Consider the following 26,675-nt stretch of genomic DNA (forward strand, 5'->3'; position numbering starts at 1 on the left):
TACAGACAGTAATAATAAAATGGAAACTGCATTCCATATATCTGCCTATTTGCATTTAAGAATCTAGGAAAATGGGGCAGACACATTGGTGTTTATTTCAAACGCTCTCTGGTTGAAAAATGGTAGCTTTTAAACACCTAGAATGATCTTTCAATATAGAAACAAGACAACTCAAAGATTCAAAAAGCTGCCTATCTACCAGGGGGAAAACCACAAGAAAATAAGATGATGTTAATGCTTTTCCAATACAAATGTTATCCACTCCATTGGAATGGCTCTTGGTGGGAGCTTTAAGCATAAACTCAGGTCAGTAGCAATCAGCATTACCTAGAAAACAGAAGTGAAAATAACTCTATAGCTTTGTTCCTTTCTCCCAGGATAAGCTTTAACCACATGAAATCTCATATAATCGTTTTGCTTTAAAGCTGGAGTTGCAACAAAAAAACATGACAGATACACGACTCTCTGTATCTGTGTATAAATGATGTTCTATAATTCTACATCTGTTTAGAGGCAAAATATTTGACAGTAGCATTTGACACACAAAAAATGCTAAGGGAAAATACTATTATTTTAACAAAAGTTATATCCCTGCTTTTAAATATAAAATGTATGGGCAGCTTACAATAAAATCAGTTGAAGCAATTTAAAATTGAAAACAACAATTCAAACATTCTAAAAACAAATTTAACAATTGAGTAATTTGAAAGTTGAATAATCTAAGAAATTAAAACAGTCTGCAATCTGGTATGTAAATGGACACAAATTTGACATTAGAGGTGGCAATACCCAAAAACCAGTTGCAGAACACTTCAACCTCCCTATAGTATGGGATTTTAAGATCGCAGTCCTTGAACAGGAAAATTACAAAGGAAGGCTAGAAAGAGAAACAGCTAAATTAAATGATACTTTAAAAAATCCAATTCATCAGCAGAGAGAGGTATGAACAGACAATGGCTTCATGGCATTACATGTATTAATGCACAAGTCCTTTTTACTGCACATGTAACAAAACAAATTTTCTCAAAGAATATTTTGAACTGAAAGAAACAGACTTTTGGTAAATAGATGTGTTGCTTTCACACATCAACACTAACTAACCACTGTAAAGATAATGAAGACCTGTATCCTTTACATATACCTTTGAAAATTTAAGGTAAGGGTCCTAAAGATTTTGGATCCATACATTCTGTGCCACTCCCTCAACGGTGTAAATGTTCTGTATATCCTAAGGCGTGGATATTACTCTGTACTGCATCTGAAGAAGTGGGTTTATATTCACAAAAGCTCATGCTAAAATAAAAAACCTTTTAGTCTTAAAGGTGCTGCAACATTCTAGAGCGCATCAAGCCAGAAATCTCCCTGGAAGCCAAGATGACAAAGCTAAGGCTGTTGTACTTCGGATGCATCACGAGACGCACAACTCACTGGAAAAAACAATAATGCTAAGAAATGTGGGAGTAGAAAGAAAGAAAGGCTTCAGGCACTCTTTCAAATGTCAAGGCTGCAAGCTATTTACAGCTATGAATGTTATCACCCACATCTTCAATTTAAAGCAAGTTTAAACCACTGTCAGCCAGTACAACTGGTGAAAATATAACCCCAGCTTTCCCTTCCACAAATCTCTCTCTCCCACTCCTCCCTACGAAGTGGAAGAGTCCTGCCATGAAAATGAAACTTTGAAACCTCCTTTTCTTCCTTCTCATCCAGCAGCTGTAGGCTGTTTTGTTTGTTTTTTTGCTAGCGGGGAAGGACAGGCTGGTTGTTGTTTCTGTCATTCTGAACTTGCGCTCCAGATTGGGATACTAGAACTAATGTGTCCAAAACATAAGCCAGAAAAGAGGAAACCAGTCAGGAAGAGGTGCCTTGGTTTATTCATTACAAACTAAAATGAAAAAAGCCTCCTTGTTTTCTATTTCTGTTAGGGCCCCGTGGCAGGACCAAAAACAGCAAAGCTGTTTCTCTGCAAACATTTCCTTACACTAATAGGAAATCCCACCTCTTCATTTTTGTTTGGGTTTGCCTGTCTACCAATTGCTGAAGTCCTGGGGGCAGGGAAGAAGGTTAGTTAAACTTTCATTAATTAATTAATTAATGTCTTGATTCAGAATAATTTCTGATCTTTTTCTATGGGCTGATTTGATGAGGATGAAGATGATGATGATATTCATAATACAACTAAAATATGCAATAAAACAATGTCAAAAATCAAAATGTGTGGGGGATAGTGTTTTTGGTTGATTATCTGCCCAACCTAGTCTCATATATTTTTGTCCCTTGTTTTCTAGAAGAGAATTATGGCAACCCTACTTCCATATTGTTATACTAGTATATTGGAAAGACACAGTGGCCTTTTTAAAAAAAAATCTCAGTTACTATATGGCCATACTAAAATCAGGAACATATGTCTTCAATTCAGGCACAACCTGAGTCAGCAAAATTGGAGCTGACTGGCAAGGGTTCTCCTGAGTCTCAAATGGCAATCATAAAAGAATGCTAGCTGGTAGATTCCCGAAGTTTAAATACAAAAAAGTAACTCTGATAAATACTGGTACTTGTTCCCAGAGCTGCTTTAACTGGAAATGCTAATGACTGAACCTGGGACATTATACATACATGTGCTCTAACAGTGACCGATAAGCCTTCCTCATAACATCTCCTTTGATGGATTCAGCATTCATGCATTCCCATCTCATGTCAAGTATTTTCCTGAACATGTGGTACATTTATGGAACCAATGAAAATTAATCTTGGACTGCCTAATTCTCAGTGGTGACATCATGTGGCTCAAACGAAGAAGTGATAGTTCTGCCACCTTGCTCAGTTCAACAGCACTAACTATACCCAGTGCAAATGGCCTTTTCACATACAGTGATCAACTGTTTTGATGGGGAGAATAAGCAATTTTAAAAAATCCATTGAAAGGTTTCCTTGAGGCAGCACAAACAAAAGACACTCCATCAATCAAGATATTCAATTAAAGTCACAATTATTATAGCCTAGTTAAACCTTCCATTATCAAATTATCCATTTATTAAATGCAAAGTTATAAAACAATCAAGCCTCTTAAAAGGCTAGTCCTGACAGCATAGCAAAATGTCCATAAAACAGCAATGCATGTTCAAAAAAGCTATTAAGGATGTGAAGATATTCATTACGTCATAACAACTGGTATAAATACATATATTTTGTACTTTCCTGAAGGTCTGGGATAAATTTTTAAAAATTGAAATGTAAAAACACATAAATAGATATAATAAGTCCATCTTAAAAAAAAAATCTGGAATGATCTGCCGGACGAGATCCGCCAACTAACATCTTTGGAGGCCTTTAAGAAGGCAATAAAAACGGATCTTTTCCGGCAGGCCTTCCCAAATTGATCCCCTAATCTCACTCTCCACTTGCTTAAATTGTTCTCTTAGGACTGATTCGTTCTTGACTGATTTTATTGCCTATTGTTTGGGAACTGCTTTTAATGTTAATTTTAGGGGAGGGAGGGAGTGGGAATCTGGAATCTAGTGTACTTTAGTTTTTTGTGGGGTTTTTTGGGCTATGTGGCATTGTTCTAGCAGAGTTTCTTTCTGACGTTTCGCCAGCATCTGTGGCTGGCATCTGCTAGAACATGGCCACATAGCCCAAAAAACCCACAAAAAATATGGATGCCAGCCATGAAAGCCTTTGACTAGTGTACTTTTATCTATCGTTTCTGTGCCTTTGATTTTGTTTTCTCTTTTTATATGCTGTTACCTGTCTCGATCCAACACAGGGAGAGGCAGGTTATAAATAAATACTATTATTATTATTATTACTTACTTACTTACTTACTTGATACTTTCCTTGATACTTTTCACCTAAGGAAATGAAATTTTTCAAAGGCTGCATCCGCACTGTAGAAATAATCCAGTCTGGCATCACTTTAACTGCCGTGGCTCCATCCTATGGAATCCTGGGATTTGTAGTTTGTTGGGGCACCAGAGCTCTCTGGCAGAAAATGCTAAATGTCTCCCAAACTATAGTTCCCAGAATTCCACAAGATCGAGCCACTGCAGTTAAAGCAGTGTCAAACTGGATTAGATGCAGCCCCAATTAAAAGATGAGCAAAGAGGAAATCACAAGAATGGCTTCATTACAGCAGTTATCCATGCAGAGTCCATTATGTGTGAAAATATTACACAAAGATGTACAAAGAGTACAAAGAAGATGCAACAGAAAGCCACCCTGAGTCCCTGTACTGGGAGGAAGGTGGGGTAATAATAATAATAATAATGAAAAATCTGACATCTCATTACAAAGTGGCAAATATTTAGGTGGCATAAAAGACTTTTAAAAGAGGCTCAGAAGAAAGCATCTCTACTACTGAAAGTCAAGTGTAATTTAAGATGGCAGTCACATGTGGACAGTATAATGGCAAAAACCTTTGAGTACTAGAATCAGCATGGCCCACTAAAGGCATGCGTCATCTCCAAAACATTTCAACAAAATTAGCAATTTTCATTTTTAGAGTTAATTATGATGAACTTTGTGCTGGCATTAACATTTTTGCACACTATGTATAATAATAATAATAATAATAATAATAATAATAATAATTTATTTTATTTATAAACCACTTTTCCGCAGTGATCAAAGCAGTGTACAGGTAAAAATTGCAATGACAGAGTAGATAATACAGAATAAAAATTGCAATACATAAATAAAACTTCAATAAAACATTACAGTTATACAAATTAAAACCATTACATCAAATCCAAGCTAGCTGAGTGCAGTTGATAGTACAGTACATATAGGGGGGAGTCACATGATATCAAGGAACATCGGGGAAGGCTTGCCGAAACAAGAAGGTCTTGAGTCTCTTTTTAAAGAGATCCAGGGAGGTGGTGGAGTGGAGCTCATCGGGAAGGGTGTTCCAGATCCTAGGGGCCGAGATGGAAAAGGCCCTTTGCGAGGTTGACACATATCTCGCCATCGGGATCCTCAGCAAATTCTTCCTGGCTGACCTGAGTGTGCTGGGCGGATTATATGGGGAGAGGCGGTCCTCCAAGTAACCTGGGCCCAAGCCATTTAGGGATTATAGGTTATAACCAACACCTTGTATTGTGCCCGGAAGCGAACAGGCAGCCAATGGAGATCTTGCAAAACCGGTGTTATATGGTCAGCCCTGGAACATCCAGTGACCAACCTTGCTGCCATATTCTGCACTAGCTGAAGCTTCCAGGTTTGGTACAAGGGTTGCCCCATGTAGAGCGCATTACAGAAATCCAACCGAAAGGTTACCAGAGCATGTACCACTGTTTCAAGGTCCCCCCCCCCCGGCCAAGGTAGGGTCACAGCTGGCGTATCAGCCGAAGCTGGTAACAGGTGCTTCTGACCGTCGCATCCACTTGAAAAGTCAACTGGAGCGATGAGTCCAAAAGCACCCCCAAACTGCAAACTGAGTCCTTCAGGGGGAGCATGACCCCATTCAGGACAGGTGGGCAAATTTCACCACCCAGACCTTGAGTGCCTATCACTAGTACTTCCGTTTTCTCTGGATTCAAACTGAGTTTGTTTTCCCTCATCCAGCCCATTACCGACTCCAAGCAGGCATTTAGAGGAGAGATGCCATCCCTAGTCACTGCATCAGTCAGAGACACAAAGAAACATATTTGGGTGTCATCAGCGTACTGATAACACCGCACCACGTGTCTCCGGATGATCTCTCCCAGCGGTTTCATGTAAATGTTGAATAGCATGGGGGACAGAATAGCTCCTTGAGGGACACCAGATGTAAGTTCCCTCTTATTGGAGCAAATGTCCCCCAGCTGCACCATCTGGAATCTACCCGAGAGGTAGGAATGGAACCACTGGAGCGCAGTGCCTACGATACCTAACTCCCTCAGGCGTTCCAGAAGGATACCATGGTCAATGGTATCGAAAGCCGCTGAGATGTCCAAAAGCACTAACAGGGACACACATGTTTAACTCGAACCTCAGTTTTCAAACCTGCTTCTGACTAGTGTTGGAGCTGTAATTTGGAGCTAAATGCTGCAAAATGTGGCAAGTATATACCACATAAATTTGACTATAAGTCGACCTCATGTATAAGTCAAGGACAGGTTTTGGTACCAAAATTATGGATTTTGATCTGACCCATGGATATGTCGAGGGTAAACTAAGAGGCATGTAACAAATGATATAAAGGAGGAAGCTAAGGAAAACAACACCAAAGCCTTCGACTTCAATACCAAAGAACTTACAAAATAATTGTTTGAGCTTTTCCAACCCAGGCATTCAAAAAAGTCAGATGTGGAGCCATGGTGGACAGAGAAGAACAGGTTGGTGTCTCTTTTAGGTGCTCCTGGGATGGACTAAGCTCTTGCCTTTTGCCACTCTACTCAGAGAAAGAGAGTGGTTCTTTTCTTGACCCGTGGATAGGTCGACCCAGTTTTGACTAAAATTTCTTGACCTATATATGAATATATACAGTAAGTACTTGGTCAAACAAAAATACCAGAAAAAAGTAGGATTCACATGCAAGCGGAGAGGGAACAACAAGATGGTGTGCCTGAGTGTGACCACAGGGCTTTCCCTGCCAATGGTCTGAAGTCTTACTTTTAATTCAGAGACAACCCTCCCCCCCAGTCCTGCCACTTGTAAATATTATAACCATAAAAAGTGAGACAACACTTCACTTATTACAAATGATTCCTTATTCAATTTCCTCCCTGAATTTCTTTCAATTCTAAACTGTTTCCTCCTTCCCTTAAATTACTCTCTCTATTAGAATTTCCCTTTAACAGAAGTATGAGTTGCATTAAAGTCTGGCCTAAATCTGACGCCCAGAGAAGAAAGCAACTAGGAACTGCTAGGAACTGACTAGTTCATGGACTCTCTCAACTTTAAGCTGATACACTCTCCTCCATTCTCACTTGCTTCTCCCCTTTTATAGTTTCTTCTTTGGCAGCCTCCACCTTTGCAGCCAGCCCAAACCTGATTAGCTGTTGGAGAACTCCACTCCGCCCAGTGACTTGCTACAGTGAGGCTATGTGAGATTGCAGAATGGTGCTGACATCTCAATCCTAAATTATATTTGCACTGGCACCACAGTTCTAACAACTGACAGGTAGAACAAGGTTGGAACTGTTAGCTTTTCATTCATTTATACTTTCTTTTTTATCTTGAGAAATCTTTGAATCTCTGATGATTATAAAACCACAGTACAGTATATCCAAGGTTAGGGAAAATCCATTTGGAATGCCAGTTTCTAAGACAGATGACAATGCCTTACTTAAAATTCTGATCTTCACTACTCCTTACCTGTCGTTTCAGCAGCACTGATACTTTTCACTTTCTCTTTAACGATTTCATCAGTATCTTATTGCAACTATCTTCAGTACAATTTGATGGGCAACAAAAATATATTTCCATCAAACACTTACGTATAGCAAAAGCATTGTTAAACCATGGAAGGCCCTAATGGGATTTGTGTCCCCGATCAGTAGTAAAAAGCACTGTAATATTATTCCTTTTAAAAATTTCTACATTTCCTATAATCATCTATTAGACTTTTTCTCAAGTACTTCAAAGGAATTCTCTGTTGCAATTGTTCTGTTATTAGGAGCTCAAGATCAGCAGGGTTCACCACTTCAAAGCACCACAAAGAGAATTATTAATTATTCATTCCTACCATTTTAAAAATAATATAGAAGACTAATTACTAATTCTTTAAACAAACACCAATTTGGTTTTGGTTTTTTTAAAGGAATTTCAGCATATTTGACTACAGTAAAGAATGAAGTGTATCTCAATCATATAAATCCAGTAAAGATAAGCCTCACTGGGAAATCACAGCTCTGTGGTGACTAACAGATGTGCTTACATCACAGGTCACCACCAGCACTTGAACAAAACTCTACTATATATACTGTATATAGAATATAGTATATCAGTATACGATATACTGATTTAAAAAAAAAATCTGATAGTAAGAGGGTAACTATATCCCAGATGTCATTTTTATTAAATTTTTGTTTTTGTTGCTAGCAATGTAGCAGAAGATAATTGATTATCTGAGCTTCTTAACCGATTAGAGGTGCAAATTTACACACACAATGGGCCAAAAATCTATGTCAAACTTTACACAAAATAAAATGATCCGTTTAGTTTCAAAGAAAACGTCAAAAGGCTACGGTCCATAATAGGCTCTCAGTGCAGACAGTGAAGTCACTATTTCCCCTCAAAGGCACTTTTTAGTGCAAATATCATTATTAGGAATTAATGTAAATTGGGGAGGAAGGGAATAGTTTCGGCAAGGAATTGCATATTCAAGACTGAGATTGTATAGCTCCTTTTTCTCTAAAAAAAGTGACCAGTCTATGAACAATTTTTATAAGTGAACATCATATGTGATCATGGGGCTTCTCCCATTATCTGGGCAGTAGGCTGAGGAAATAGTCTTTTTTCTAGATAACAAAGGGTTAATAAGATGATAGTGTTAAGATGCATTCATTGGGGATCAGGGTCACAAGGAGTCACAGGTCATGAGAGACAACTGCCCAACAAGATGGCTGGCTTGAGAGAAACTTCCAGACACTCAGAGGGAAATGATATAAAAGCCCCAGGTGACCATGAGGGAGGGAGTCTAACAAAGAAGAGCAAAGGGGATGCTTTGGGGACTGGTGGCTCTGTCTCACCTTGGAAGGAGCTCCAGACTCCCAGCTACCCTCATAAACATGCAGGACTCATGATTCTATTTCTCTGTGAGAACTCTCTGAAGATGCCAGCCACAGATGCTGGCGAAACGTCAGGAAGACACTCTTCTAGAACATAGCCACATAGCCTGAAAACCCCACAAAAAACTATGGATGCTGGCCATGAAAGTCTTCAACTCCACACTGTAACTAGTAACTTTCCTAAGTGTGCCTGAAGGAAAGATGGTCCTTCATGAAGAGAGATACCTTTTGCTACTGTACATTTCATACTTAGACTAAAAGCCGTTCTTTAAAGGTACTTCTCTCACACACACTCCTTTCACATGTCTTTTACTTGGTTTCATCTAATTCACCAGGTTGCAAGAGAGGAAAGTTTCTGCAGCATCACAGGCAGAAAGTGCAAGTGGAACCCAAAAGTAACTTCCTTCTGAGTTATTAGGGAAAGGGGGGGGGGTCAAATCAGTAGATGATGGCAGCTCAGTTTGTTTAAAGGTTTTAAGGGTCTGATTCAGCTCAGGGAGAAGCAGGAAGGGATCCAAGAGCCCTTACAACACACTATTTAGTTTAGCTGTTACTTAATTCAAACGCAATAATCAAATGGACATACCCCCTGGTCAACACAGAAATCACTAGGCTGTCAGTCTGACTACCACTGAAAAGAGTGGGATGATCTAAACAAATTAACCCCAATTGGTGCACTCCATATGTGTTGGACCACAAACCACATAATCCCCATTTGGCACCCTCTGTTGGCACACAGGCTAAAGATGGTGAAGGTAGAAATCAAACACATCTCATGGGTACCACACTGGGAAGCCTGACCACACTTATTTTTAGGTTCCCTCTTGAACCTTTTTTGAATTTTGGAATACAGAGTACAGTAGAATATACCAGATACAGACTTTACCTAAGGATACATCCTTATGAATTTTTATGAAGAGGGGAAAGTGCCCATCATAGCTGTGTTATATCTAAGTTAAATGTAATGTAACACATTACTTGGAAATAGGCACACCCTTCAGCTCAAGAATACCATTTTATTTGTGCTCTAACACCTAAGATTATAGCAACAGAAATAAGTGTGCCAAAATAATTTCTATTTTGAAATTACTTTTTGAATCTCTCAGTTAATTGTGCTTAGGTGGCTTTGCCGCTGTTCACTAGAAGTAAACACTTGTTCTGATGTAAGCAGCCTATTCCCAGGGAATTAGCAGGCAGGTTAACCTAAGCATTTTGCTAAAATATTCAGTTGTTTAAGGTTGTAATCATATGAATGCTTACTTGAATGTAAATCTCATTGATCTTAACAGGGCATACTTCCAAACTATAATGCACCAGGACTGGGCTGGAAAATTTTTGTCTCCACAGACAAAATGGCACAAAAAAGATCTACAACTAGCAGCCCAAAGCCAGAGTTTGCCCAGAATAAAGGTTCTTGGGCAGTTCATCATACAAAACAGCAAACCACATAAATAAAATGATGTAACGTATTTTGAATACAAGCTATTTTAAAATTATTTTATTAACAAAATAATACAATGTAAATATAAGCATTCAAAGCATTGCTACATATATTGTAATTTTGTACTCACAAACCAAGACAGCAAAAGGTCAGAGAAGGTTATACTCTGAACAGATCATATTACATATTGAATAATTAAGCAGAAAACATATATCTTTCCTTATATTTTAGTGGGTCAAAAGATTCCTCTATTTAAATAAATGCAAGAAATTCAAGAAGGTAAAGCAGAATGTCCCTGAGGATTTCTTTCTTCTTCTTCCAGTGGGTAATGTGCAGCCCGACAGCCCTTGGGTCCCCTATATGCAGTCCCCAGGGCCTCTGGGAAGGCCCTCAAATCCCTGATATCCCCCATTTTAAAAAAAATGTCCGGCTGATTTGGGGGTGGTTTTTGCCCTCAGAATGTGTATTATCCCTTACACTTGATCAGTTTATCTTATAATAAAATTATTATTTTACACTGGAAGCAATTCAAGTAATCCAGAGCAAAGGTATAAATTTAGTACCCTACAAAGAAGGTGGTTCAAATATTTCCTCACCTTTTATTTCTATTTCCTTGTGCACCATAAGTTTCATTATTTGTTGCTCTCCTTTTGCTTCCTAGCCTTACTCTGTCAGCCAGTGTGACCTGTTTTAAGATACGCACACTGACCTAATATAAAGTAAATTCCTGTGTTTCCATGATACATCTTCCTTTGTATCTTGTGTCCATATAAATGCACTCCAGATGATTTTTTAAAATCATAATGAGCATCATTTTATTTCAGTGTTAATGCTGGTATTCTACAGCAAAATACATTTAGTTACTTTGAATTTTTATTTTAATTGATTCACTAAATCCTGTACCATGTCAGGTGTTTTTGATGGTCACAGATTCAGCACCAGAATCTTCACACTGCAGGGAGGGCAGTGTGACACTTACAGAGGATGGCTATATTAAAACCACCTAATACACAGCATCATCTCTGAGGATGCCCTGGGGAAAATTTCATATGACAAGTTCCCTTCTCTGCCAGTGGACCTCTGGCACTTACCTAGTGGCAAGGGCCGTCTGAATATCACAATGAGCAGCGTAAAGTGAGTGTATCTAGGTGCTATTTAAATTTCAACCAGCTAATGTTGCCCAAAGAGCTGAGCCTACATTATTTCATAGAATCATAGGCCTGTTACAAACTGCCAAAATAAAGCTGCTTCGGGTCTCTTTGGAGGTATGCTATTTAAATGATGCATGGGTTCTAAGAGTCTGGAGGTTGTGCCAAAGCCACACTCCATTCCTAAGCACTGGAGTGCAGCTTTAGTGCAGCTTCCGGATTCTTAGGGCGCATGCATAATTTAAACAGCATACCTCCAAAGAGACCCGAAGCAGCTTTATTTTGGCAGTCTGTAACAGGCTATAGAGTTGGAAGAGACCATAAGGGCCATCCAGGCCAACCCCCTGCTATGCAGGAACTCTCAATCACAGCATCCCTGACAAATGGCCATCCAGCCTCTGTTTAAAGACCTCCAAGGAAGGAGACTCCACTACACTCCAAGGGAGTGTGTTCCACTGTCGAACAGCCCTTACTGTCAGGAAGTTCCTCCTAATGTTGAGGTGGAATTTCTTTTCCTTTAGCTTGCATCCATTGTTCCGGGTCCTGTTCTCTGGAGCAGCAGAAAACAAGCTTGCTCCCTCCTCAATATGACATCTCTTCAAATATTTAAACATTTAAAAAACACACAAGCAGGTACCCAGAATAATCATCAATGGGAATGCTGGGGCCCTACGTGTTGCTACTGGCTCTAACCTAGTAAATTCATGGCTAATGTAAAAGTTGATACTTTCTGATGGAGAATAAAATATCTAACTCAGAATTAAGTCTCACTAAGTTCTAGAGGCCATCTTATTAAGTATAGGTAGGGGTTGCTGCCTACTAAAGTTGCAAGGGCTTACATTACACCAGCTCTCATAAACTGCTCTGATAAACAGATCTTGCAACAGCCGGGCTTTTTTTGTTTTTAATCACACTGAAAATCCTACTTTGCCACATTCTCAATTTTGTCTAGCTATTCGAAACTCAATAAATGACTGCTGGAAATAGGTTTTTGGCTCAGTCCTGAAATATTGTAAGACTCTTGAAGGCAAGAATTCGTACGAAGCATTGATTTTCCCATGGAAAGGGGAAATAGCTTCAAGCCTCTCATGACTTATATATCTCCAAAGACTCTGAGCTCTGCATTGCTTATTCAAATCATAAAGATCTCCAACAGGAAAAAAGAGCCAGCTCCCAGTGTTGATGATAAAAGGTTACAAACTCTTCTTTTCTTACAGTAATTAAGCCAGCATACTTTGTGGATGAGCTTTCAGAAACACATATTCTACAAATTATAAATGCAACATCTATCAGCAATTGTTTATTTCAAACCTAACCAGCAAGCACCTCTGAGATTCTTTCCTTCACATAAGCTCATTCATATCTGTTAACTCCACAAAGGACCCAATGATATAAGAAATACAAAATTTGCATAATCAGCCCACTAGGCTGGGCAATGCGGGAAATATTTCAAAGACCTATTTCTCATGGAGGTATAAACATTTACCCAAGATGTGCCCCTTTATTATTATTATTATTATTATTATTATTAAACTTTATTTCTAGAGCGCTGTAATTATTCAGAGAAGTGGCAGAGAATTACAGGACTTAAAGAATAGCTTCTCCATGTGAACACTACTTCAACATGGAAAACTCAAGAATGGGGAGAAGGATGCAAGCTTAGCCATCTACCTGACATCATTTCTTACATACAGGTATGGTTCTGAATGAAAAAGCCACATGGGACCCTTCCGCCCTCCATAGTGATGCAGCCCAGACACAGTTCCATCAACTCAGGAAGAATTTGGTTGAAGGCTCAGACTAAACTCTGTACATTTTATGTCACTAATGGAAACTGCTATGAAGACAGCTGCCGTGCAGAAAGTGCAATAAACCAGACAGCAAAAAAGCACATGGAGAGATGTATAACATTATTATTACCTCTGCTCCACAGATGATGGAAATGAGCTTTGTTGAAAGGTTGGTTGAGAATCAGAAGGCAAATCTTCAGGTTTCCTGCAAGGAAGAGGATATTGGTGACTAATTTTCACTACTTGGTATTCCACAACTTCTTTTGTCTATTCCATGTACAACCAGAAACATTAAAAAATACATTTTACTGCATAAAAGAGCAGTTTGCTTCAAGTTATAAAATTACAAGATAGCAAAATTTTCTTTTGGATACTCCTACCAATCTGCTGACATTTACTTTGAAACTAGAATAAGAATATATTGCGTTCATGGAACGTATGTGTCTACAATCAGTGCACATAACTGGAAAATAAACAATAAGCGCTGTAATTTAGATTTACAGATTTCATGGTTGTATTGAATTTAGCCAGTGTACTGCAGTGTCTAAGGTGTCAAATTTAGCATTAGTAACAGGGCTGGCTCCATGTTTAAGTTTTCCCCCAGCTAACTTTCATTTGACAATTAACCCCTTCTCATGTGTATACATTAGCAACTTTGCATTAGCTATAGGCAGACAGGAACCATGCAACAATCCATAGCTCTGTGGTGTCATCATTTTAGATTTCCCCCATTGTTCTGGTACAACATTGGTTCAGTGTACTATGGGATATTTGAAATGGTGGCACCTTGAGCAGTCCATTGTACAAGACTAAAATCAAGCCATGGAAACAAGATAGCTGCAAACAACAATCTAGCACAAACATCAGTACCTGCTGGTCCTCAGCAGCCTTCCAAGAATCATGTGTTAATGCTGGGCCACTATGGGAACCTCAGATAAAAGCCCTAAACAGTTATGAAGGCCACTGAGTTGCTATGGGGAAGCAACTAAGTTAGTCCTTCTCTCACAGCATTGTTATGAGGCCAAAACACTGCTCTAAACTCTTTGGATGAAACTGAAGTACATAAATATAATGAAGGAATAAAAGGGAAAAAGGACAATAACAGAGCAACTATAGGTACTCACACTGATTCAATGGAATGTACTCCAAGCTAAATGGGTACAAGTCTCCAGTACCTTTTAATCCAAAACAAAACAAAGCTAGGTAGTATTACTCCAGAAACTTCCCAGTTCTTGGGGGAAATGGGAAATGCATAACAATATATTCATTAGAGAAAAGTGAAAGAATAAAAATAAAATTGATACTTTATATTTCACCCTCAAATTCTACTGATGAATTAAATGCAACACTTCTTTTTAATAGGGACATGTGTAATGGGACTTTGTTTTTCCTAATTATTCTAAACTCTAAGAAGCAGAAACTTCTTTTGGTTCTTTAGTGCCTCAGGGCATCATCTCAGTCTACACTACAACACTGTCTGTTTCTAAGATATACTGTAGTTTCTATTTTCTGTGACATATCACTGAGAAACCACTTTCTCTAATTTATTTCCCCCTTTTGTTAGGGGAGATGGAGATTTGGGGGATAAAATAATGTTAGTGTGAGTTACAGACATCATCCTTCTCTCAGAACTCCAGAGGCTATGCTATGGCATGTTCGCTGGAGAAGAGAGAGTGAGGTTGGGGGAAGAGCAAACATCCTGTAGCTAGGGCACATACACTGACATGCAATGAATTCCAATGCAGGTCCCACTCTTTTGTATTTCTCTGCAAGTTGTACACAACACTGAAGATTAACCAACTACATAACCAACAGTCTGACATTTTAGTTAGTTAGGTTCATCTAATTTTTTTGATGGAATGGTTTAGGCATGCTTTTCCAGCATGTTTCTGAAGTCACCAGCATTCAAATACTCTATGCTATAAAGGCAGGTGAGGAAAGGCCATAAGCAGAATAAATGCACACAGCAAACAGGTGAGCACTTTTAGCAATGTGCAAATAGGGAACCAAGACCCTTGGTGTGACAACAAATCATAACTAGAATATAACATTATTTCCATCTGTATATTGAAGAACATATATTAAAGATATACTAACCAGACCTGCAACCAAATGTTGCAATTTATCTTCAGGATTCCAGCCATACCCCTTCTAGGATACCGTATGTTGTGCAAAAGGCCAATTCTCACCCAGCCTCTACCACATCTCCTCATTTTCAGCTGACACTCAACATTTTGCAACTTCATTCTACCTTTCAACTGGTGTATGTGTGTGTGTATTTCTCGATGATTGTAAGTTATCAGGCAAAGCTCCTCTTAAGAAAATTTATATATTTCCTGGTCGCCAAATGTATGAGCAGCAAATTAAATAACAAAATAGTTGAATTGGATAAAATAATTATCAACCAGCTTCTCTTGGCCTGGACAACAAACAGACTTTACAGCAGTGGTCCCCAAACCTTTTTGGCCACTGCACCTTTTTCTCTTGGTTAACAACCCTAAATTCCTCCCCATGTATATCTCTTGATATTAAGTCTACTGTTCCACTGCAAATTCAGAACAACCAATCTTGGTCACTGCCTCCTTTGCCACCTGGGAGCAGCAATTGAGTAGTTGGCTAGGCCCATGCCAGTCTTGTGGCAAAGACAAGGGCATGCAAGAGGCCTCTCAGTGGATGCTCAGCCAGCTGCTTGGTTACTACTCCCAAGGTGACCAGGTGTAAGGGGAGAAGCTTCTCCCCAGCGAGGAAGGACTCTCAATCCTTCATCAGGGTGGAGAGGTGTTAAACTGGTGTGTGTACACTAGTGTACACAGGCTTACACAGGCCACATGCTCTGGGCTGCAGAGTAACATGGATGGGGAACTGAATCCCAGATACTCCTCCCCTCCTGTCCCAGAGATATGCCTTTGCCAAACAGCTTCACATCATCCCCCCTGACATTGTTTCTTCTGCTACTTCTTCTCTCAGCCTGTCTGAGAAATAAAGCAGAAACAGCAGCAGGTTCCCAAATCTGAAAGCTTCTTTTTGCCACCAGTTCTCTCTTGGCGCGATGTGCTCTAACCTCTTGCTCCAGTCAGTTAGTCTGTCCCAAGATAATGCCACCCAGAGCCAGAGAAGCAATGCCCTGCACACAAGTCTCTCAAGAATTTCCCAACCACCACTGGAGAACTGTTGCTGGTTTCATCTTCACCATCCATACACACTGGACAGAAAAATAGTATGATGTTAACAGCCAGAGGCTGGAATCCTGTTAGTGCCCTATGTTAGCAGAATTACACAAGCACAGGGGTGACAGGAGGGAGAAGAGTCCAGGCACAGTGGCCAGAAAAGAACTATGAGAGGAATATAAAAGAAAAGAAAATACAATGGAGAAATAGGCTCTTTGGAGCCACAAGGTTTTGCCTGGCTTACCCCACCACTAACACCACCACCATCATCACTGCACTACCCTGGAAATGTTCAGTTACTCACATTGTGCACCATCAAGATTCTGGCCAGAAGATCTCAGGTAGCCCTGTATATGAAAAACCCAGGCTCACATCTCCGCTCAACCATGACATTCAAACAGCAGAACTGGACAAGTTAATTAATCTCAGTCTAACCTATCTCACAAAGTTGACTTAATGCGCAAATGTACCAAACACGTTGGATGAGAGGTAGGATACAAGTGCAATAAACACAGTGTGAATAGAGTTTATCCTGCAAAATACTGTTTTGAGTTGTGTGTGAGAAAGGTATTGCAATGCATCACCAGGTGTTCTCCAGTTCAGGGATCATCACAAGATCATTTGAAGTGATCGGTGCCACATGACCACAAAGTTGGATATACAGAACATTTTTGGTTGAACTGGAAAAACTGGTATACTTTGTAAAATACAATGAAGAGCTTTCATCTCAGCTGTGGCTAGGTTTCATTGCCCATCTTGAAAAACTGGCTTCAAGCTAGGATAGGTGAAAAGAGACAGACAAAATGGTGTGAGGGTGGGGAACTGATAAAACTCAAGAAGGCAGAAAAATAAACTGAGGCAATGTGATAATACAGGTTAAGCCTCCCTTATGTGGAATTCCAAATTCCAAAATAATCCATGAGTGGCTGAGAAAGTGATAACTTTACTTTTTGGTGGTTTAGTGTACACAAACTTTGTTTCATCCGCAAAATTATTTAAAATAGTGTGTATAAAATTATCTTCAGGCAATGTACATATGATGTATATGAAACATAAATGAATTTCATGTTTAGACTTTGCTTCCATCTCCAATGTATCAAATTATGTATATGCCAATATTCCACAATCCAAAAAATAAATGAATAAAAAATCCAAAATCTAAAACCCCTCTGGTCCCAAGCATTTCAGATATCCTATAGGTATCGGATACCTAAAGATTCTATAGCTGTACTCTACCCTCTTGGTATTAAGGAAATACCCTCCTGTTTTCCAAGCAAATTCCACTTTCTTTTCCTTTTCTGCATGTATAATATGACCTTTGGTTCCATTATAAAGCTAACTATGATTAACTTTAAATCAGAGGATTGTAAACCACGATTAAAGAAACCAATGGTTAGGATTTAACTCATTGCAGGCCACTACATTACATAACAGTTTACCCTTAAAAGAGGTAAGATGGAAAATTCACAGGGAGAGAGGGGAATGTGTGTGGCCCTCAAATGATTCTGCTAATCTCTTAGCTCTTGTTGAGAGATTAGGAAATGTAACATCAGCACTGGCCTTTTTCCAAGAAGGTAAATATATCAACAGACCAGAAGGTTAAATCACACTGAAGACTCTCATCTCCCAGTGTTCCCAATTCAAAATACAATTTGTAATTGGAAAATTACCCATCCCTCTCCCCCTCCCCAAAAAAACTCACATGCAACAATAATACATTCCTTTTGAGTCACTCAAAATAACACAAAAGACAGCTACTAGAACTTCAGCTATGCACAATTCTTCTTAGAAGATATATTTCTGACCTCAGCAATTGCTGAGGCATACAGGGGGAAAGCTGCTCCCTGAGGTAACTTCTTAACAGTTTTTAAGTGTATTTTTGCTGTACTTTTATGATGTGCTTTCCTTGCAGCTTTTGCAGACTGAGCAGATCCAGCCATCTGCAGTGTGAGGAGGAAATAATAAATCTTAAGCAAAGGCAAAGCAGATGTATGGCTTAAAATCTGGGTTTCTCTTTTTAGTTTTGTTCACATGTACACATGCATACCACCAGCACCAGCACCCCACACATAATCTGCTTTCTTAAGTGCTGCATATTTCAAGATACTGTTAAAACATTTATACCAATTTAATTTACTGTTCTGTTTTAATTTCATAGGTTATCTGACTTAAACAGATGTATCTTGGTTTTATACCTTCAGATCCATAATACATTTTTAATACTACCACTCCATAGATTTCTTACTCACTTTTAATTAAAGAGTATGATACACAGTACAACAATTAGCAAAGGGTGGTGCAAGACTACACTCCAACTTTCCACAGTGTTTTATAATCTGGGGAGGAGGATGCAACTTTTGGATGAGAGGGATATCATTTTGGAATATTCTTCTAAGAACACTACTAGCTGCTAAAAACCTCCATTGTTCAATGTGGACGAAATATACAAATAAAAATTGACTACAGGTGACTTATTACAGCCACTATGCCACTCTATAGTAAATAGCAGGTTGTCTATAGCCTGAATTTTATGTACCATATATACTCAACTATAAGTCGAGAAATTTATGGGCCAAAATTGACCCTAAAATCCTGGGTCGACTTTTATACAGGTCAATATGCTAGGACTGCTCAGAAAGCTCCTAAAACAAGTAAGCCTGAAGACCGTGTGTGTGTGAAAGAGGTTACCAGTCCAATTCACAAGGACTGGAGCAAGGAGTTAGGCACCTGGCAGCAAGATGGGATGTGGAGAAGCAGTGGCAAAAATGAGCTTTTGGATTTGGGTCCCTGCTTAAGCTTTGTGATCTCTGCTGGAATTTGGCTGGAACATTGGAACTTGCTGCTGCTCCTGTTTTCTTTCATTGGACAGGCAGAGAGAAGAGGTAGTAGAAGAAGCAATGTTTGTGGGCGGGGAGGGGAGCACACCTGAAGCTGGGTGGAGAAGACATGTTACCAGAGACAAGCACAGGCAGGAGTATCTGGGGTCAATTCTTGGAAATAGTCCTTCACCTTGGAGCAGCTCCTGTAGTTAAAATCTCCCTTTCTCTGTCCAGGCTAGTGTACAATCCAGGGCATGTGACCTCTGTAAATTGCATGCAGACACACACACCCACTGCTTCCCTCTCCACCCTAATGAAGAAGGATTGAGAATTCTTCCTTTCCAGGCAGAAGCTTCTCCCTTTGCATCTGGTTGCCTTTGGAGCAACAACCGAGCAGCTGGCAGAGCAGCGACTGCACTGGCCTTTGCTGCAGGGGTGGCATGGGTGAGAGGCTACTTGGTTGCTGGTCAGCCAGCTGTTCAGTTGCTGCTCCCAGGATGACCACATGAAAAATGACAGAGATTGGTTATTTGAATTTGTAGTAGAACAATAGACCTAAATTCAGGAAATATGCACCGGGGTGGCGTGGGGTGATAGGGTTGTCGCCCAAGACAAAAGGAGGTGGTTGTCGGGAAAAGTTTGTGGGCCACTGCTCTGGATAATCCAAACCATACCAGAGAGATCTTTTATTGCTTATTTTCAGTTTTGTCTATTGAGAAGATGCAAGAGCAGATTATGGTAGTAACCACTCTCTATTGTCAGAGGAAAATTAATCTGCACTCTACAGAGCATTCTTTTAAGGGTCAATGATATGCAATATAAGAAGCCTCATCACTAGAGAAATCTGAAATGCTCAAAACGTCTTTGTTATAGGAAAATACATTTTTGCCTACATTTATAAAGGACCCATAGCAACTGATGTATTTTACATGCACATAGCACTCAGGAATTCTAAACAATAAGGGCATAGTATTAAGGAAGCTACTCCACAGTTTCTTGATTAAGAACATGAAATTTCAGTGGGTGAGACAAAGAGTGGCTTGTGTCTTTGAGTGAGGAGTCATGAGTCATCATACATTTTTTCCAAATAAAAAACTGCTGAATTTAGATTTACATTTTATGAAGTGAGTTAAAAGCTTATTTTCTTAAAGTTCAATTTACTCACCCGTAGTATTTAAGTATCTCAAAAATTAGAAATTAGACTTCTTCATCTTCAAATAAGATATTACTTTCATGGAGGGTGCAAGCATTAATCAAATGTTTCCTAGGGGTTTGGAGCATAGAGAAGGTTGGTAGCCACTGCTCTGAAGTGTTTGAAACTACTGAAACCTAGTATGCGCTGAGCACGTACAAAATGGCGGCACCCATTCTACATGGGTGCCGCAATCTTGACGTGCCAGATGCTTAGCGTCTGCATGTTGCGGCTCACTTATGACGCCGCAAGTGCGCCATTGGTGCCATGTGACGTCATAAGCACAACGGAAAAAGAAGCCGCTTTTTGCGGCTTCTTTTTCCACTGCTGGGAACCCTCGCCATTTGGAGGCTGAGGCTTCCCGGCGGCGGAAACGGAGGCGCCGGCAAACCGCCCTTTTTGGGCGGTCTGTAAAACGCTTATGTGATATACAGACACTGTTACAAAAGCTATCCTATCTTATCCCTGCTATATCCAGCTTTAGGTGTTACACACACACACACACACACACACACACACAAATGTTTCATAGACTGTCCCTCATCATGTATCAGATTTCATGCTATATGGATCTTACACAGCTTGTTATTGAGGAATATGTACGTATATGGTATTAATTACAAGATCTTTGTATGAAATGTCCACTAATACTATATGCATTCATATATATTCAATAGTAAGCAATCCTTGTCATAAACACAGACACATACTAGCAGTGTGATGTTTCAATGTCTACATAATGAGCAACGATGTATTTCTTAGTCCCACTGATCTCACAAAGGTTATAGTTGGGAACTAATGGGAAAGGTAACATCTACATACTGATCATTACAAAGAGATTTATCAACAAAAACACTTTCAGAAAAATATTACACTTCAGACTTAAAATCCAAAGTCACAATATCAGACGAGAATGGTTAAGTATGAAATTATTATTTTCCAACATTTTGTCTGTGTAAATCCAAATCATCTTGCAATTTATATCCTGCAATTTTAATTTATTTATCTCCTGCTTTTTTCCCAGCATGGGATTCAAAACAGCACTTTAGCACTGCAAAAAAACATAAACTTTGCCAAGCCATGCAGATGGAATCTGGACTGACACTGAAACCCCCTTCCAAATTCCATTATCCACAGTGCTAACTACAATACAATATGCCTGAATTATCCGATAGTGAAGCTCTCATAGTGAATGAGCTCAGAGTAATATTCCATGAAGATTTGCCCTATCCTATCTCCTCCAAACCACTGTTTTAAAATTCCTCTCAGCTCAGAACAGGATAGCTTTTCCCTCATTACACCAGAGGATTCTCCCTTGTGTGAAAAAGTGAAATATTGGTGTCTTAACAGGCGGCTTTGTGGCACTCTGGCTGCACAATGTTCTGATGCTGCATTCCACAAGAGTGAAGAAGAGCCGCCGCTGTGGGAGAAAGGTAGCTTTTTCTGCCCCAAAAAGGAGCAGCATTAAACACCAGATTGGGACTATGGCGTGCAGTTGCTTAAAGGGTGCTTAAAGAGGCGGCGTCAATCCACCCCTTTAGGCCCTCAGTCTCAAAGTGCAAGGTCAAAAGCAAACAGCTCTCTCTCTCGCTCTCTTATACAGTGGTACCCCGGGATACGAATTACCCAGCTTACGAATTTTTCGGGATACGAAAAAATCCCATAGGGATTTATTGTTTCGGCTTACGAAGGTTTTTTCGGGTTACGAAAAAACCTCGGCGCTATTTTCAATGGAGCCGCAGCAGAGCCGCGGCTTTTTTTCCATTAGCGCCTATGGCAATTCAGGTTACGAAGGTTTTTCGGGTTACGAAATTAGCCGCGGAACGAATTAATTTCGTAACCCGAGGTACCACTGTACTCAGCAGCTTTTGATGGATGGCATCAGGATACAGGAAATCCCCCAAAATTTTAAGTTTTCAAATGTTAAAGCAATCACTTCAAATTAGACTTGGACACATATTAGCAACCAGGGCAGCTGAAATAGCACTGGTACCACGTGTCACTATTCAGCCACCAGCAATATGTGAGCATCTGTATCCTACATTAATTATCTTCAAAGATAGATAAAGAGACTTCATATTACAATAGTCCAGTCTGGATGTTGGCACAACGTGAATTGCTAAGGCAAGACCAGTCTTTTCTAAATAGGCCTAAATTGGTAAAAAGTACTCCTGGCCAACATCAACACCTGCGCATTGCAGTTAGTGTAAATTCAAAAGAGTGCACTTGGTCCTTTAGGAGAGGCACAACACTATCCAAGAAAAGATGTATTATTCTATCCAGACTGGTTAGTTTCCTTAGTATAAGTGCACTTTGTTTAGTAAATCTCAGTTTTCTGGGAGAGAAAACAAACACACTTTCCTACAGACTCTGTATAACAGGTTAAGCATGAGCCTGAAGTCTAGTTTTTTTCAGTTTAGAGGTTAACTCTAAAGGCAAATTAGAAGAAAAACAAATCATTTGGATGGTTTTTGTGCTGAAAAATTCTGGGGGGGGGGAGGCTCTAAAAACTCTTCAATTCCATGACAATGAAGGGAAGAGAAAGTTAAATTTTAAAAATGTACACAAATCCAAGCAAAAGACACAAAGGCAAGACAGCAGAGGATAACACTTGAGCCAAGGATTTAGAAAGGAAAAGCCTATTTAATGAACAAAACACAAATGCCATTTAAAATTTAATAGCTTTGAGGTCTAATAACAAATGTCAAGATCTTTTTTTAAACCTTTATTTTTTAATAATCACAGGCTGTGTTGTGTGTTGAGGGAGCCATTTTTAATGAAATGGTTGCTACTTATGTCAACTCAACTCTTCAGAGAAAGTACTGGTTCTACTAATGGAAAATGAAAATACATATGCCTGGGAGCCAAACAATAAACACAATAAAAATCAATGAGGGAAAGAGAAATTCTGGCACTTAATACTGTCAGTGTCTATTGTTCATCATTCTTCAGTGAAAAGTGTTCCTTTGGTTATAAATCCCTCATCTGGCACTTAAGACCACAGATACCAGATACAGGGCTCCCCCGGGTTACGAAATTAATTTGTTCCGCGGCGCCATTCGTAACCCGAAAAGCATTCGCAAGCCGAAGCTCCATAGGCGCTAATAGCGAAAGCCGCGATTTGGTGCGAAAAAGCGCCGAAAAGCACCAAATTTTTTTTCGTAACCCGAAATAACCTTCGTAACCCGGAACAGTTTTTTTTAATGGATTTTTTTCGTAACCCGGAAATTTCGTAACGCGGCGCATTCGTATCCCGGGGTACCAGTGTACTTATCTTTATTTGGTCACATCACTTTCATATTAACTTGTCCAAAATGATAAACACACACACACACACACACACACACTGCAACAATTAAACTTTAATTGGTTTAGATTGCCACAGTGGCAATCATATACTGTATTCATCTGGTTCCTTAAATTTAATGTATAAGTGGCCTAATTGTAAAAGCTGTCTGCTGAGAATTTGCAAAAGAAAAAGAAAAACACTTCAGTGCCAGAAAAAATGTTCTTATTCTCTGAGCAAAATGTTATTTAAAAGTTATTGGGCCTGGCATAGTGCTTTCAGTGGTGGACTAGAATTCAGCCATAGAAACCCAATGACTGACAACAGTCACACCTTCTCAGCCTTAGACAAAGGCAAAAGCAAACATGCTCTCAATATATCTTGCCAATAAACTCCTATGAGAGGATTGGCATATGTTGCAGTTGATACGAAAGTCACATGGCAAAAAAGAATAGAAGTTAATCAAATTCATGCTGCAATCCTACACACACTTAAAAGAGAGTAAACCCATTAATAAGCTCCCAATCATTCGGCAGTTCCAATAATCCACATGTGCAAAACACCACTGCCACAGCCACTGCAATACTAGCAGTTACGAGATGTCACACTCCTCCTTTCCCACTTCACCCTCCCCATTCCCAAGCAGTCTGATTTCCTGTATTTTTGTCTGTTTCTTTTTTTAAAACTTAAATTGCATTGCCATGAGTCTGAAATTGTGTTAAAAAGCAAAAACTATTGTGAAAAACAACCAAAAGGGATGCTGTGTAAAGTATAAGGCAGAGAGGCAGGATTAAGGAAGGGTGTGGAAGACAACAAGCACAGCCCTCCCTCCAGTTCATCTGGTGCCATCCAGCCATGGAGGGAGAGATGCAGGCCCAGCTCCATCAGGCCTGGCCTGAACTAAGAAGAAGAGCCCTCCCTCCACTACATCTACCTTGGTCCAAGCCTCAGAGGGAGAGAAGAACTGCTGGACCTGATCCCCTTCCTCACCACCATTCCCTTCTCCTTTTGTGTCATGTCTTTTTAGATTGTAAGCCTGAGGGCAGGAAACCATACAATTAATAATAATAATAATAATTGTAAGCTGCTCTGAGAGCCTTTAAGTGGGGTATAAATACTGTAAATAAAATAAAATAAAATAAACATGATAGTAGAAACACCTCAGCTGCACGATAGATAAGAGGCATGATAATGGCTGTTCACAAACAGGAATGTTCATGTTTTCTTTAACTAGCATGACTGCAGCAAAAATGGGGCTTGCCTGATATGATGAAGGTAATAAAACTTTGGTTTCCCAAGAACTCTCATGGGTTAAGAGCATAAATATTACCCCCAAAACAAAACCTTTTTCCTACAGTTGTGGCAGTTTGTTTTGCTCTGCATGTGCAATTGTCATCCTCAGGTTTTTGACTGAGTCATTTATTCCCCTCTTCCCCCAGGACCTCACAGCTTGAGTCTTTAATCTTTTTGGTTTTCCATGGACCTTTGTCTTCAATACAGGTATCTGTTGCCTCAATCAACCCCCAGTTTCTGGTGTCTCTTCCAATTTCCTGAATTCTATTAGCTCTGTAAGCTACTCTGTAAACAACTTTTTGTTTTTCTTAATAAACATATGTATAATTTTTCATGCCTGGGGTATCCATACTGGAATAGTACTGGAATAGCTGGTGCCAGATCCAGCATATCATGTTACCACTCTCGCATGGCCACATTGAGTGTTTTCCCAGATAGATTGCAATTGCTAGTGAAAGCTCTACTACTCTCCATGCATTTAGGATAACAGTGACAAACTGCTCACCCAGCCTCTCTCTCCCCAAACAAGGCCAATTTCATGCCTTCTCCAGGCAGAGGAGGGTTACAGAGTTCTATGCCTCTCACAGCAGGGAGAATAACTCTGCTATCTCCAATCTGTTATCTCTGATCATTGAATTACCAGAGATTAACTATTTCTGACCAGAGATAACAGAGGTCAGAGGTTCCCCTTTAAGGCTGTTCACAAGTGCTCCCAAAGCATTGATTTCAAAGGTGTGATTTATGGTAGATCAGTGGATATGTTCAAGTATACCATGGTTAATTTAGGTTGATCCCTTGAAACCATTGTTTGGAGAAGGATATTAGCTAAGGTCACTTATCCTTGAACACATTACATAATTAACCACATTATCTCTGTGCAACAAGGAACAGCTACTTGCTACAATACCACTGACAGCACTATGGTCGCATGAAGAACTGGTAGCAGGTGAATAGAAACATTAGAGGAAAGTTTTATATGTAGTGCATCCCTTCATTCTCTAAGCAAGCGTATTCTCAAGAGCTTTTCACCATTCAGGATATGTTGATGGTAATGATTCACAGCATTTGTGCAGCGCTTTCAAAATGTATTATCTAAGTGCAATCCTTACAGCAACAATATAACCATATTATTATGAGTCAGCATTACTATTCTCTGTACTGCAAATGAGGAGTGAGGCTGAGCACATCACCGGAACTTGAATTGGAAATCTCCAATTAGTAGCTCAGTCCTAGCTGTTATGTTATACCAGCAAGTATCTCAAGCTTGCTAACACAATGAGAACCACCTTTTTTGGCAAGTGTTCAGTGGGGCAAGTCCAAAAGATGTGAAATTGTCACTGAAAAACCACAGTGCACTGAAAATGATTCATAGAGGCATACTCATCTTATGTGGAAAACTGGCAGGTTTGTTAGGCCTCTCTGCTGTCATGTGTCATGTAAATACATCATAGAACACACCCTACAACCCAGCACAGGATGTACACTGCAAAGCAAGACAAGTAGTATGCTCCTGTTATTATTTGCCATCAAGTCAGCTTCAACTTAATGGTCAACATGTGAATGAAAGACCTCCAAGAATCCTAGTCTCCTGCTCTGGTCTTTCAAGCTCAGGGTCATGGCTTTATTGACTGAATCTATCCATCTGTAATGCTGTTTTCCTCTTGTCATCTATTTTTCCAAGTACTGCCATCTTTTCCAAGGAGACATGTTGTCTCATGATGCACCAAACTACAACAGCCTAAGTTTAGATATCCTGGCATCTACTGAGAGCTCAAATTTGGTTTGCTCTCAGACATATCCATTAGGTAATCCATTTTATCCATAGAAT

At 39.6% G+C, this 26,675-nt stretch overlaps 1 protein-coding gene across 3 annotated transcripts in view; it reads right to left on the reverse strand.

Annotated features, from left to right (window-relative positions):
- Positions 1 to 26,675, reverse strand: part of TPK1 (thiamin pyrophosphokinase 1) — a 376,531-nt gene that overhangs the window by 294,387 nt on the left and 55,469 nt on the right. For all 3 annotated transcript variants that reach the window (XM_042476582.1, XM_042476580.1, XM_042476581.1), the window contains exon 3: positions 13,221 to 13,295. In XM_042476582.1, coding sequence (XP_042332516.1) covers positions 13,221 to 13,295 — 75 coding nt within the window. The remainder of the gene's footprint in view (positions 1 to 13,220; positions 13,296 to 26,675) is intronic.

Source organism: Sceloporus undulatus, chromosome 6 (genome assembly GCF_019175285.1).
Source record: "Sceloporus undulatus isolate JIND9_A2432 ecotype Alabama chromosome 6, SceUnd_v1.1, whole genome shotgun sequence".
Classification (NCBI taxonomy): Eukaryota; Metazoa; Chordata; class Lepidosauria; order Squamata; family Phrynosomatidae; genus Sceloporus; species Sceloporus undulatus.